The sequence below is a fragment of the Diabrotica undecimpunctata genome, chromosome 2 (assembly GCF_040954645.1).
Source record: "Diabrotica undecimpunctata isolate CICGRU chromosome 2, icDiaUnde3, whole genome shotgun sequence".
Taxonomy (NCBI): Eukaryota; Metazoa; Arthropoda; class Insecta; order Coleoptera; family Chrysomelidae; genus Diabrotica; species Diabrotica undecimpunctata.
In genome coordinates this window covers 132,435,791-132,451,671 of record NC_092804.1, presented here as the reverse complement: position 1 = coordinate 132,451,671, position 15,881 = coordinate 132,435,791, and the positions used below count along the sequence as shown (strand labels likewise).

Sequence of the window (15,881 nt, the reverse complement as noted above, 5' to 3'; positions counted from 1 at the left end):
TGTATCTCCAGATTTCTGTACTTTTACTGGCGATTTTTTCGTTGTATTTAACACGCGTATTACTATTGTTAGGTAGCGCCACATCTATTAGTGTTTTCTGTATAGTAAGTTTATTAACTAGTATGAAATCCGGTCTATTATGTACCACTGGTTGGTCTGTGAGTACAGTGAGGTCCCAGTAAAGTTTATAGTTGTCGTTTGTAAGCATTCTGTCAGGGACATATTGATAATAAGAGAGATGGTCGGTTTGAAGAAGTCTCAGTTTGCTATCGAGTTCTTGGTGAAGAATCTTTCCTACTGAGTCATGGCATTCTTTGTAATCAGTTTCGACAAACGCCAAAAAATTTTACGACTTGGCTGTCTGGCGGTCGTCCCTTGCTCAGTTATGACTTTTTGATGTGGGAAGTATAATAATGTGATATTAGGATAGCATAGTTATAGTTTTGCGAGTTTATACCACCAAACCATATAGAAATAAAACTGTTTAAGCCACTTGTGTATTTTAGTATGAAAGTAATTGAAATTTATTTTCTATTTTATTCGAACCAGGGATCTTTCGCAGTAGGTAACTGTGATACTTTCCAAATGTAACACTGATTACGCCCATATCCCATACACGCAGTTAGAACGTCTTAGCCTAAAGTTATGCAAGAAGGTTGTCAGGTACTTTTGGGACAGACCTTATATTGATTTTATTTCTGTATCTTCCTTGTGACTTTTTAGACTTCGGTCTGACAGATCTCTTAGCATTCTGGTAGACTTTTGGTTATAGTCTTATACCATATTGCTATAAGCCTTTATTTTTTAGTTATATAAGATCCACTTTTATGCATGATAGTTACCTTTGCCATAAAGTATATTAGACGTGTATTTTTTCCTTTATAAATATCTTCTAATTTATAATGTGACGATAGGTTTGAGATTTGTTATTAAAAGAACTTGGCATTTTTATAAATGTTGATAATGACATTTATGTTCTACTTTTTCAAACAAAATAGAGCAGAAATAGGCTAGAGCGCTGGATAATCTTGGGCTCCGAATCAGCCGCCCATGAAGGTCTGAGACAACTACTTCCACATGTCTGAGACCAAAGGGGAATATATAAAGACTGAGGCACGTCACATGGACAATAAGCGGAACATCACGAAAACATTAGTAGACTAAATTGTAGAGGACGGGAGTTAACAACGGCTTCTTAATATTGGTCTGAATCCCAACTATGGCTATACCAGATGCTAAAATTGGAACCTGTAGGGTCTGTCTAGCCAGGGATCTCGTTAAAATGTTCAAAAGAAAATTGGTGGTTGTTTGGTACAAAGATCAAAGATCACACATGTCAGACAATTAGGAACCAGCGTGAGTAGGATTTAGTATACTTACCTTATACCCAAGAGATTTCATTCATAAAAATATAAAACTAAATAAAACAAAATTTCTATAAATTAGTTTATTTATATATTTTTTAAAATTACCTTTTACCAAAAAGATTATAGATGTATACACAAAAATCACATATTTCATATGTACATATATTTATTTAAGCGTTACTTGCATTTTGCTGTTAGGAAATTGATTAAAAATAAAAATAGTACAAACTTTTTTTAATGAAGGCTCTAATAATAAATTTTTCATTTTTTTTTATTTAGTAAATTAATAAACCACAAGCTGACCAAAGTGCTTGTAGTACTTTTAACCGATAGGTCACAAAACATTTAGGAAACAAGTATTTTATCTAAGTTAATATTGAGTAAATTTTGAGCACAGTTGAAAAAACTTTAAAACAAACATTCCTAACTTAGGAATTGCTGTAAGTCTTATTTATTAAAAAAAATAATTCCAAGTATAATTTTGACACCTTGACCTACCAGTTTTTTGAGCCTACTCACCATTCATTGAGCTTTCACTTAATAAAAAGAAGCAAGTTGCACAAAGAATATTTTATCTATTTGATAATTCAAATTTAGTAGGTAAATCACTATTTACTTGGTCAAAAACTAGTTTTAGGTATAACTTTACATATTTAAACATATAATATTAATTTATGTTACACTAATTTGGTTTTTAGTTAAAGTAATTCTAACAGTCAAGGTAATTGTAAGATTAGAGCTCCAAATATGTCTACTTGGTATGTCCATCCAGAATTAATGATAATCATCAATCTAGCGCGGCAAAAATTATAGACTAAAATTTGTATGTTTCTTAGAAATAAACTGGTCTACGTATTTGTAAGGAAGGATTCGCTCCCTGATTAATGTTGTAAATATCAGGCGCAATAGCTAAGATAGACATATGAAATGTGTGCGGAACTGCGGGATCCCGCACGAATAATGATTACACTTCTGTGGCGCTTCGCTTAGGGTACAGACACGGCGGTTTTAACCGAATCATTAAATGGATCGATGTCATGGAATAGTGTAAAACACACAGCGGTCCCTAGTGTCTCGTTTTTTGTAGCGGTTTTAAAACAGAGTCGGTAGGTAGTTGATAGCAGGATATCAGGTCTATAAACATGTGTTGTTGAGTGTAACAATGGCTATGAGGAAAAATTAATAGCGTTATAAGACGGAAATACTGGGATATACTAGGTAAGTTAAATTTTTTTTGTCGGTTCTTTGTATTTCAGCAAATAATATATGAAAGTGTCTTGTCATTCGTTAATAATTATTAGATGTGTCCACATTCTCCACTTTTTTCTTGTAATTTTTCCTTTGATATACAATACCGTTAAATACACTATGTATTACATACTGCAAACCACATCGATAACTACACAAAACGTTTAATAAAATTGATATAAAACTACTGACTCTGTATACAGACAAGAAATGTTATATTCAACTTTAATTTTGATAAAATTGAGATCGATATAAAGTATTTCACCTCTATTAAGCTGTTCTACTGTTTGGTTTTAATATCATTCTCACGACATATGGATTGACGAAATACCATTAGGTCCAACATTGTGAGTTTGTCAGGTTTTTCAAAAAAAAAATACGCGTAAATAGTGCTATAATCTTCAACGTTTAGATTCCAAGCATAATTACCAACTAATGTTGTTACCAGAGCTGGGGTAAAAACCTAGTTAGAATTAAAAATAGTAGATCTCAAAAATATTCTTTTGCATTTGTCGACATTTTGTGTCAAACTTTAAAAAGCCCAAACATCAGTCCAAATTAAGCAGCTAGGGTAACACAAAATATGTATCAAAAATTGTATGGACACTTTAAATCCTGAGGCGTGATAAAATTACAAGTATTTACAAAAAATAATAAAAATGCGCTATAGGTGTAAAATATCTGCATAAATGGAATACATACCGTAAAAGGCACAGTTATGTCATTTTTATTATAAATGTAAACAATAATTTAGAATATATTGCATTTTTGTAATTTTTTGCTCATAATTTCAAAGTACCTTTCTAAAATTTATACTCAGACACCTCTGAGTTTAAATTTACCTTTTTCGCAATGTAGTGCAAAACACGGCAACAATACCTAACTACAATAGGACGTATGATTCGAGGTACTAGCATGAAATTGTAAATTATAGTCCGCAGTCTGAAATTATTTCTACCTGATGTTTCGTCTGCAATTGGGACAGACATTATCAAAGCCGATGCGACAACGGAATTTTATGTCGTTTACTGATCCACAGTGAATCTGAGTAATTTATAAAAAATACTTTTTTTGTTAAATATGGGAATACGGCAAGGGTATTTTCCGTCTGGTGACCTTCTTAATATGGCTCTTCACGTGGCAGTCATGAGAAGGAGGGTAAATAGAAGCATCAAAAGTGAAAAAAAGCATCCGACATTGTACTAGTTGTCCCAGTACCTGTATTGCTAGTTTAAAAATATCTTAAACGCTGTTTAAGATCAAAGAAAATGGTGAGCTTGAAAATAAATGGAGAGAAAATCAAATATTTGATAATATCTGCTGATCAAGCTACAAGAAACCCTCAGAACATTAACTTTGAAAGATTTTAATATTGAAGGATTTTACTTAAAAAGAATACTGACGGCAAACAGTACGTACTTCGCTAACGTAAAGCTACTAAACAAAGTCAACATTACTCTCCAGATAAACTAAAATTAAGTTGTAGAAGACTTTGATAAGACCAGTTATTTTCACTTCTGAAACCTGGTGCACGACAAAGACAGAAGAGTTCTCTCTTCCAATTTTTTAAAGAAACATGCTTCGAAGGATCTATGGCTTTCGTAGAGCATTGAAAGAAATTTTAATCTTTAAGAGTTGATAGACAAGAGGACATAGTTAGGTGTGTAAAACCGAGAAGACTAGCGTATCTTGGAAATGTGGAAAGAATGTCCCCAGAGAACTATTATGTACGGTATAACAGAAGAGTCAAAGAGAAGACCATCAAAAGCGATTGAAAAAGTCAAAATCAACCACGAGTTGTAGCGCTGAGAATGTATGTATGTATACATGGGTGGACAAAAAATAACGTATATTTCATATGTGACGTGATAAGAGAATATTGCATCCATATGTGATGAATATTGCAGATAAAAACACATCTAGGGCATATGTAAACATGCCAAAAGTATGACTCTATTAAATTTACAACATAAAATAGAGTACATCACATTACGTGTTCATTTCATGCGAACGAAGACAGAAAGTTTACGATACAGAACAATCCAATAATATTGTGGTATATTCCCAGAAACGAAATCGTAATACGAAGAATATGGGGCATTAGTTTATTTTAGACAAACACCACATATCTTGAAATGTATAACCATCGATTAATACCAGGCAAAATCATGTAATAGTTCTAGCACGGACATATAATAAAAAGTTGTTCGACCGGCAAACGCTAATTATTATGGTTTAATTTAGTCCCACAGGTTAAAAATTAAACATCTTAGCAGCACTGGATAAGTAAGGCGTGGCAATGAAACGGTGTCGAGCGCAAGTCTGTCTGAATAGCAGCAACTTTACACTGCGGCAATGCAATTATTCTTGGACAATACTTATTACTGACTTGTTCACTTGCCATTGATGCAATTCAAGACAAAGATAATAACAGTTGAATAATAATACACGTTTATTTTACTCAGTACATTTTTTTAAAATATTTATATTAAAACTGATTAACTTTTACATTAAAATTATTATAAAATCTAATCATCACAACAACAACATTTAAAACAACCAATACACTGAGATCTATTCTGTCTAAAACGAAACCTACCAACACACACAAGGTATCACAGAAATGCATCTATAAAATATTCTGTGAATACAACAATTTCTATGTGGGAGAAACTGCAAGACCACTAAGTGCCAGGATAAACGACCATAAAACATAAATCACAAATAGAGACTGACAAATGACAGATACGCAAACATGCCTGGGACAATGGGAACAAAGTACAATGGATAGATGCATCAATAGTCATAAAAGAAACAGACATAGCAAACCCATCAGCAGAATGTAGCAGGCTCTGGTTGCCATTACTAAAGAAGTCAGCAATAAAAATATGCCATTATTAGAGAATTTAACGGAATGTCAGAGACATCTACAATTATACATAATACATATACAACACAAAATAAAACATATAATACATAAACATAAATAAACATCGAAAACAATCAGAATTTGATATCATCCTAAGCAAACACTACCCTCAGAATTTTCAACTCAAAGTATGGCTATTTATCTACAAGGTCGAGGCCAAGTAAGTCACCGGATTTCCGGAGTGGAGATCGCAACGTTAAATAACAATTATAAAATGTAATTTTCATTAGAATCAATTGTGGCTTAATCCCATATAAATATCTAATTTAGACATGCCAAAAGAAAATAGTTTCAGACTTTTTGAAGATTTTAAAATAATAAAAGTAATATAATTTTATTATTATTCCATTCGAAATATATATACCTATCACTTTTCGAAGTATTTTCTTATCAAAACTTAAAATTCTATTTTTTATTTGGATATAAGTTTTTCCTCAAACTAAAATTCTCATACTTATCAACAAATAGTATCAAAATATGAAGAAATGTCTGGGTTATGATGATATGAGAAAATTGCTGATTATGAAACTCTCAGTTGGTATGTACACGAATGCCGTTGTATCGTTTAAATTGTATTTCATATACAAAAATATTTGTTTAAATAATTCTATTCCTATTACTATTCGTTTTGCATGTCAAAATTAACAAAAATATGGAATGAGAGCTACTTGCAAATATGTATGTGTTTATTTCTATGTACACAAAATTATTATTTAAGAATTACTATTTTAGGAATCAATGCAAATTTTAACTTGATTTGAAATAATAACTGACTAATATTTCTTTTTTATCCACTATTTTCGTCCGCCTATTTTTGGAGATACACCCATTCCATATGTTCCATATATTTCAGTTTTGTGCCGTGCTTATTAGTTTTTTTACCAGCTGTCTTCCTGATGTTGTCGTACCATCTGACCACTGTCAGTCTCGTTTTATTTTTTCTCTTTCTGTAGCTTCCTTTGTGATTATTTCTATATTGTCCATCAGTGCTGCATGCCCAACTAATCTCCATTTATTTTTCATTATGGTTGTACTACCTTCCATTTTGCTTATAACTAATACTTAGCGGGTAACTAACACCTAGCAAATTTAGAACAGACAGATTTAGATTTAGATTTAGATTTAGAACAATTGTTTACTCATGGGATCATGGCCAATCAAGAAGGTAAATATTTCGCCAGTATTCGTTCATTTATTGGGGATAAGTTTTACTTTTTTCAAGCCGCTTGAAATGTTTAATAATAATTGGCTTTAACTTCAATTTCACACGTATTACTCTTAACTAGCTAAGCGATTTCTTTAACTCGTTCGGCAATGTTGGATTTATTGACTTTTTGTACTCAAAATCCATGCGTTTAATTTAACCATGTTATTAAAACTAACAAGTTAATTAGTTAACCATTATTAAACAGTGAAATTTTTATAACAAGACGAAAGTAGATATTATTTTATTCTATTTCTTATTTATGAAAAAGTATATTGTACGTTTATTTTATTCAGTAGGTACTTTTATGATTATTTAAATGGGTGAGCAGTATTTAAAAAACTATGTTGATATAACTTATTTTATTTTGGTTCGATTTTATATTTCATAAGGTTAATGGTTTGTTACAGATATTTTACACCTTTTTCCAACATATATTCCTAACTAACAAATAAATACAGACGTATTGACAATATTTAAATTTCAAATAAATAACTTGAAACCTATTTTTTACAAAACAATGGAAGTAAACAATTTCATTTTGTAATAGCAGGTTAAATGTGTTAAAACGATCGACATACAAAGTATTCCAAATACTCAACATATTTTAATGTATTCTTAAATAAAAAAAAAAAAAAAACAAAAATAATTTCAATTAAGTATCGGCTATCTTTATTAACGTTCATCATTCTCTTTGCCTTTATCTCTTTGTGGAGTCGGTTTCTTTAATTCCATCTCTCTATATATTTATATCTTGAATCATATCAATATTAACTCTATTTTGAAATTAACTCTCAAATTCAATCGCTTTTTATCGGTTTTTTAACGTACTAAAATACTTTTAGTACGTTAATTTGTTTGTTAAAAAAAAACAAATCGATATTTTTGACTTAAGACCTTTTTACCTATCAGTACAGAATCGATATATGGGTTATATTAAATTTTACAAAAACAAAATACAATTCATACAAAACAGATCTACTTAAAAAACATTAGTTTTAATAATTACTTTGTTTCTCAGTGTAACGATAACTTTACTACTGTCTTGAACGACTTTCTCATTACTTTTCTTAGTGTACTAAGTAGTGTAACTGTCATTCTCTCTCCGAAATTTCTGTTCTACGAACATAAAAAGTACCGACAAAGCTTTCCCTTCTTGTTGAGTAGTGTATTCTGTGATCTCACCTTTTCTTTTTTTGGCCTTTTGGCTTGTTCCAGGAACTTGACGTATAATTAAAATCAAACCCCTCTTTCACTGCGTTACAGAACGTCCGTGATTATTATACATAGAATTTAATTAATATACGTAGTTGCATATTAAAGCGAGTTCTACTTACGGATGTATAATTGGTTGACTTTTAGAATACGCTAAATCGATAACCCATGATGCGAATAACGATAATTTGACGTAAAAGTACTCGATCGTGAAAGTACTTTACAATGTCAACGGGTAAATTGACATTTGTCATCCAAGTTGGTATTTTCTGAAAATTGTAATTTATATTTATTTATTTTTTCATTAAAATGTTTTAAATATGCCAAGATATGTATATGTGTGTTGCCTAGGCGTTAGTAGTGTCGTTACCAACGTTACGAAGATTATCAAATGAAGGTATTCAAACAGATGCTAGCTATTCTGTGACGAGTGATTCAGTATGTGCTAATCTTGGACCTACATTAACCAATAAATATGAACATATCAGAACTCGTGTATATAGAATGTTTGTATTAAAATATTAATTTGATTTTGAAGAAAAGCACTTAGTTCAGTTTATATAAGTTTATATTTTTGGTAACAATACAGGTTTGACTGCCTTCCAGGAACATTTGCTGTGCAAAATTCTATTAATGACAGCTTATTGCATGCTTGAAATAATTGTTCCTGAGATTCATTTTCTGATATTGTGAATTCACCAAATATATTGCACATTGTGAAACAAATAGTCTTTCGTGATATGTTTAGACTATTATCGTTATTATTTAATTAAAACTTTCTTGTCTAAGACACATTCTGAAAAATATTTTATAGCTACTGTTTTATGACCTTATAAAAAAACATGAAATATTTTCCTAATTAAAACAATCATTATATTAAAATTTTCAAACTTTATACTAATTCCATTAGATAAATTAGAACGCCTACACCACTGTATGATTATTGTGAAGTGTATTAAAATTTAAATTTGGCGCCTTTGCATTTCCAGATATATCCGCCATATTAAAATGCCATTTTTATGAATTTTGGTCTCCTTTTCATAACGATTAGATTCCTGTTTTGTCTTTTTGCTCGATGTTCCAGAGACTTTCAATCTATACGACTATACAAATCAAAGAACTATTTTTTATAAATACAATAAACACTATTGATTTGTTTTTATTCAAAATTGCAATAAGTGTTAAAAGCACTAACCTTTTCATATCTGGCTGATTACGATTCTGGCAACTGTCAGATTTAAAATGTCATGCAATGATTCGCGACATTTTTAAAATCCTATATGACGTCAAAATTAACGCACTGAAAGAAGGGTTTGGTTTGAACTTTAGCTTTATCCTGCTGTTTGTACCAATTGTCAAAATATGTTTTTGATCTAATAATATTTATCAGTTTTGAAAGTAACACTCTCCCTGGAAATATTCGGAACTAGTTTTTATTCATAGTACAAACTCACGGATTTTACAAAGTAGTGGCTTGCAATAACAGTAGCAAGGGGCGCGGATGTATGACTAGTCAAATTGGCCACGTCCGGTCCTGTTTGCTAACCTTAGTATCTTCGCTCGAACTAGCAACTGTTTTAGGAACGCTCTTGGAAGGGTATAATTATTATCTGTCTACCCTAAAAAACATTTTTAGTTCGCAAACGCAATTATTTTATTTGTAGTAAAAGTTAAGTTGTGCGAGATCGCTGTAAGTAAGTGCGATGTTGTCAGACACTGGCAGTTATCAGGAGATATAAGACCTTTTCCTTGTAAGTGCTGGTTTTATAAATAATCTGATATATAGACTTTGGCACATTTAGATAAATTAAGACGTTAATATTTATGCCTTTTATTCCGACCTTTGTCGTTAGTCATTTAAAGTTTTTAATTATTCTTTACTGAGCTGCAGGGAATAAGACACTGCTTAGTTATTCTTCGAAAAGATTTTATAAAACGTACTAATTTTTAGAGGACAATAATAAACAATTAACCTTGAAACATAGATTTTCATCTGCTATAAAAAGGCATTCCGTTCCAAGTGTCTGTTGTGATCATCTTTATGTCTCTTAATAAAACATTATCGAATCACTTATTCGGTAGATTTAGGTAGAGCGTTGTTAATCGTTGTAGAGCTAACTTTGTATGTTCTCATTAGGCTATATTATTATTATAAATTAATTTAATTGTTCAAACGACAACCGTGAACATTGGTACCAAGCGTGTTTTAGCGTTATCTTTTTTGTGGTAGCTCGCCTCCAGGTAGCACTGAAGAGTAATTTTACATCCTAGATTACATATAGATTCATCCACTATATACACGCGCAGGAGAACAACGCGTTGGCAGTCTGTATTTGACATCGTAAAACACCAGCTAATAAAAGAAATCGACTATTTTTTAAGTTATCAATGACAAAACTAATGCCAAAAATACCGACTAACTATATCTCTATTTCAACTGATAATCCGAAACTTACTCGAATATTCACTAGTTAAATACATTTAATAAAAATGACAATAATAAGCATAAAGTCGATGAAATTAATACTAGTCGCAGTGTGACAGTTTATGTAAATGTGTACTTACAAATAAAAAGAACTTCAAATTTATATATTTTATAACAATTTTCCTAACATAAAATATAAAACTTCAACTCTGTTAAAAATATTTGAAACATTCTGCATAGTCGATAGTTGATAAAATCGTTTAATTTCAAAATAATTGATTACGTACGAATTTTTGGAGAAGTAAAAACCCTAGAAGGTTTTTAATCTTAAATTTAAATAGAGTGCCTAGTTAAGTAGTACACTGAACTACAGTTCTTTCAGTAAGGCCGATTTGGCATTTTTTAATTTATCTAATCGCTTAATCAAATGCGAATTTGCAGTTTCAAGTTCTTCAGCTCGACTAAGCGCGTCTCTTGCCTAAAAAAGAAAGAAAATGTTAATTATATAATAAAAACAGTAAAAAATGTTACAGTATTTTTAAACTAAATAGATCACAAAAGAATATACTGTATTTGTCATTTATTATTTACCTATACCTTTTATATTACGTCGCCAATTATGGAGATTTACAGAGTTCTTGAAAAGACCAAGAGTACAGTGACGAGATACAGTTTTAAAAGTGACCAACTTTTAAATGACAACAGAAGTAATTAGACAACCTAATCCGCCTACAAAAAGTGACAGAGAACATATGTTCCTGAATCCTGATCACTAGTTTATCAATATAAATACGTTTCAAGTCTGCTAGGGTAATTCTGGAAGTCTAGAAGCTTATAGTATTTGGTCATATTTTAGATGCATAAAGAATTATTCATAATTAGAAAAAAGAAATGTAATGGAACCAAGAAACTGTATAGCTCAGGGAAATAAGTAAAAACACTATATTAAGGAATTTAAATTATCCAGGTGACTAACAAGTTTATTTACTTAACTCTATCTATAGCAAGAAATAACTGGCTTGATGAGGAATGCAAACGGGTAACCAAAGAGAAGAATGATGCGTATCTGAAAATGATCAACAGAAGGACTAGGAGCAATGTTGAAAAATATCGAGTAAAGAGGAGGCAGGAAAAACAAAAGCACAAATAGAAAAAGCAGCAAAAAATCAATACAGAGTTTGAAGAAATGGGGAACACGAACACAAATAAAAATTTACAAACAAGTTAACACAAAAAGAAAAGTTTTTAAGCCACAAGTGAACAAAGTCAAGGCACTTAAAGGAACTCTTGATCGAGAGACTAGAAGTTCTGAAAAGGTGACAGGGACACTTTACTACGCCACTTATGGATAAAGTAGAGCTGAAGGTAGAGATAATATAGAACTAGAACACGAGAAAAATGGACTATCAAAATAAAACAATTCAGTCTCTAGCCAAAAACAGGTTAACTAGAGGACACAACCTACCCGCAGAAATATTTAAATATTGCGGTCAAACATTTATAACACTCTTTCACAAACTATTAAAACACGTATGGCAAGAACGCACTTTACCAGAAGATAGAAAAACTGGAATTATATGTTCGTTAAGTAACACAATTTTGTCCCCGATACTTAACGAACGACTGGCACAGTATACTGAAAATATAATAGGATCCTACCTAAAAGACTTTAAAAAATAGATCTACCATTGATCACATATCCATCAGACAAATATTCGAAAAAACGACAAGTACGACATAGAGTGTCATTACATCTTCGTAGACTTTAAGGCAGCGTACGATACTGTTGACGGACCCCAATTATATTCGTCTATTATCGAATTTGGAGTACCAAAAGAATAAGTAGAATTAACTAAGATGAAAATTAGAAAAGTCGAATGTAAAGACAAGGGTATGTTTCAGAACCAGTTAAAACTAAAAGAGGACTGCGCCAAAGAGATGCGCTATCATGCATGCTGTTCAACCTAGCGTTAGAAAAAGTTATAAGATACTCGGGAATAAACTTAAATTGGGCGATATATTCCCATAGTATACATAAAGAAATAAGAAAAATAATATGCGTGACCAACCGCTGTTATTTTGGCCTAAGCCCTCAACTAAGAGAGGAAAGTAAGTCAATAGCAACAAAGTGCAAAATTTAAATAATATCAAATATTATTTACTATTGAACTTGGTGAAGATTATTGGTCAAGATTGTGTCCCTCTCTTGAATCCTTACCCCCGGAGGAGTGCAGAGGTCATCGTGATGTCTTGTATTGTCCGTCTCCTAAGATCTCTGTCACTGGTCATTTCTTTTAACCTCATGCATAGGTCTTTTGCATATTTCTGTAATGTGATCGATTCATCTTGTTGAGGATCTTCCTTGTGATCATCGGCCTTCTACCTTTCCTTGAATAATAAGTCTTTCCATGTTGAACACAGAAAATTTCTGTCTGTTCTCATAACATAACATGTCCAAAGATTGTATAATATCAAGTAAGTAATTGTATCATTATTTTTGTAACTATGAAATGTGCTAATTTTTGAGGCAGAGGTGTTGAATAAGCAGCTCGTATGTGATTGCAAGAAGACATTTTGATATTTGAACTGGGTCTCCCTAAAGAAAAGCTGTATTCATTTATTTTCCCTAGCTACTTAACATTGAAAATAGTCTTATCTGCCATCCCCTTACCTTGCATATCGATCCTGCCAAACCATGTAACCTCACATTGGTCGCAAGCGACCAATGTGAGGTTGAGAAATGGTTGAGAAACATAACATGGTGCGACATGCCTGATACTACGACAATAACCAAAAAAACGGAAGAGAGATCACTGTTATACGGAGTTTTTTACGATACGTTGAATTTGAAACTTTTTGTATACATTAAAGACAGTTTTAACTTTAAATACTGTAACATTTTTTATACCATATAATAATTAACACAAAATACCACATTAACACAATTAAATTAGCTAGACATTGTTTAGGCATAAAGTGGGTACGTAAAACAGTAATTAAAATAAGTCTTTATAACAATAAAAAAACAAAAATATATACAGAGTAAAAAATTACTGCTGTTAAGAAACTGAAAACAAAATAACAATATATTTCATGAAGATGTCAAAAAATGTAAAAAATATATATATATATATATATATATATATATATATATATATATATATATATATATATATATATATATATATATATATATATATATATTAGTAGATTAAACGAAATGTTAGATGGTACTACAAAAACAAAACTGTACAAGACAAAAATTCTGAAATCAAGATTAAGATCTGTACAGTTTTAGTAATTAAGCGTAATATGTAGAAAAAAATTAGTAAGTTTTATATATTCATAATGTAATCAACTTGACATTTTCCACAACTCGAGATGTAAGAAATAGCAAATTACACATCGTGTATGCTATTCTATTCTGGCGTTTGCTTATATGTTCTTCTTAATACACTTATACCTAAACAAAAATCCATTAAAAGAATGGATACCCACAACGTCCCATTTAAATTCTAAAAAGCTATAGTTTAATAACAATACAGAAATGATGAGGACGAGGTTCAATTACTTAGACAATAGCATAGAATAATAAGTGACAACTGTTGATTGTCTATTCGCATGTATGGGAAGAAATGGAGATTAAAACCAGATGTGGCACAAATGGGTGTACTTCATGGTGATAAAACCGTCAATTACCTATACATCGACCACATGGTGGACTGACACTTCAAACAGCTGCAAAAGAAAACTCAGCAAGGTGCAAAGACTTGCGTGCCCACTTCAATAGCAGCTATGGAGACTCTACTAGGCATCCCTCTCTTCTTCCTCCTCATCTCCCATGTCCTTTCAAAACATTGGTTACCAACATAGCTATCTTAATTTTATTCACTGCCACCCTAAATAGCATGGTTATATTAATTCCATACCAATCTCAAAAGTTCTTCAATCATGAAGTCTTTCTTCGTCCTGGACTGCGTTTTCCTGCTATTTTCCCTTGCATAATACTTTGTTGCAATCTATATTTGGGACCTCTCATTACATGTCCGAAGTAGTCCAGTTTTCTCTTCTTGATGCTTTTTATAATCTTAGTAGTCTTGCTGAGACGTTCTAGTATTGTGGAGTTTCGAATCTTCTCCACCCAAAAAACTTTTAAAATTCTTCTATTCGAAAGCCTCAAGGCGATTTAGATCACTTTTATTCACAGTCCAAGACTCGACACCATAAAGTAAGAAGGAAACACGTAGCAGCGAAGTAGGCGGGTCCGCAATGCCAACTTTAGGTCTCTAAAAGCGGCTCGGGCCTGCTCGCATTTGATAAGACAAGGAGAGACAAGATTGGGAGCCTACAGAATAAAACAATCACTGAAACTTAAGCTGAAAAGCTATAATTTTAAAAATTTATACAGAGTGTCTATTCCAGACAGGATGTATGGAGAAATAAGGAGTACCACAATAAACAGGGTAAGACCTGGTATAAAGACGGATCCAAGACTGGAGAGGGTGTGGGGACAAGAATATACTTCAAAAACCCAAGAATTAGCTAAAGCTTTGTCTTGGGGAGGAATTGCACCGTTTCCTAGCTGAGGTTTATGAAAAATTCCTGAATAAAAAAAACTGTAAAACATGTATTATGCGATTGCGACGCGCTGTACTGAAAAAGACAAAAACTTCATGAGCAACCATGTTTAGAACAAACGCAAAAAACCTGTACAAACGTGTAGTACAAAGGTACAAAAATTCTAGACTGGGTGTAGGAAACAACAATAAGACCAAGGAAAAAAGTCTCCCTTTATAGATATAAATTAGTATTAGTCCATTTCCTAATTATTACGTAGATGTCATACATACGTTTGACATAAATGTGCTTTAATTCGTATAAATTGAATGATGAGGATGTGCAAATACACAACAGATCTAGTTTTGCGTAATAATCACAAACTTACTTGAAGGGGGTTGTTAATCGAAGTCAATTTCTCATGAAGACTTTCCATACTTGCTCTTCTCGTGATCGAATACCATATTTAAGTCCTAATACAGGTTTCATGTTTCTTATGGTGATCGACGAATGCGCCGTAACAAGATTAAATTTATTTTATATTCTGATAAAAATCCGAATCTCAAGCACTTACACTGTCTTGTCGCCTGACAATTAGACGCAGATCAACGAGATCATATCAGAGTAGCATAGGGTGTTTCCCCATTTTACCTTTATTAAAAAAGTAAACTACAAAAGCGCCATGGACTGTAATTCTGTGTTTATAATGTTAAAATTATATTCATACATATTATCATTATTAAAATTACAATATGAGTAAAACTAGTTATTTTTCGTACATATCATGCTTAAAATAAGTTATGTTAGTCAAGATGATGAAATTCCAACTACATTACAGTGCAAAGGGCGTTTTCCGTACACTTTTCTTTTAATGGTGACATGTCAACCTCTTATGAGCTTGTCTTAGAGCAGCATTAGAGGCTTCGGTCAGCATCA

At 31.8% G+C, this 15,881-nt stretch overlaps 1 protein-coding gene across 6 annotated transcripts in view; it reads right to left on the bottom strand.

Moving 5' to 3' along the window:
* Positions 1 to 1,432: 1,432 nt before the first annotated feature.
* LOC140434899 (leucine-rich repeat flightless-interacting protein 2) overlaps positions 1,433 to 15,881 on the bottom strand; it is a 134,432-nt gene continuing 119,983 nt past the window's right edge. For all 6 annotated transcript variants that reach the window (XM_072523518.1, XM_072523519.1, XM_072523515.1 and 3 more), the window contains one exon: positions 1,433 to 10,866. In XM_072523518.1, the coding sequence (XP_072379619.1) occupies positions 10,756 to 10,866 (111 nt within the window). In that variant the 3' untranslated portion in view covers positions 1,433 to 10,755. The remainder of the gene's footprint in view (positions 10,867 to 15,881) is intronic.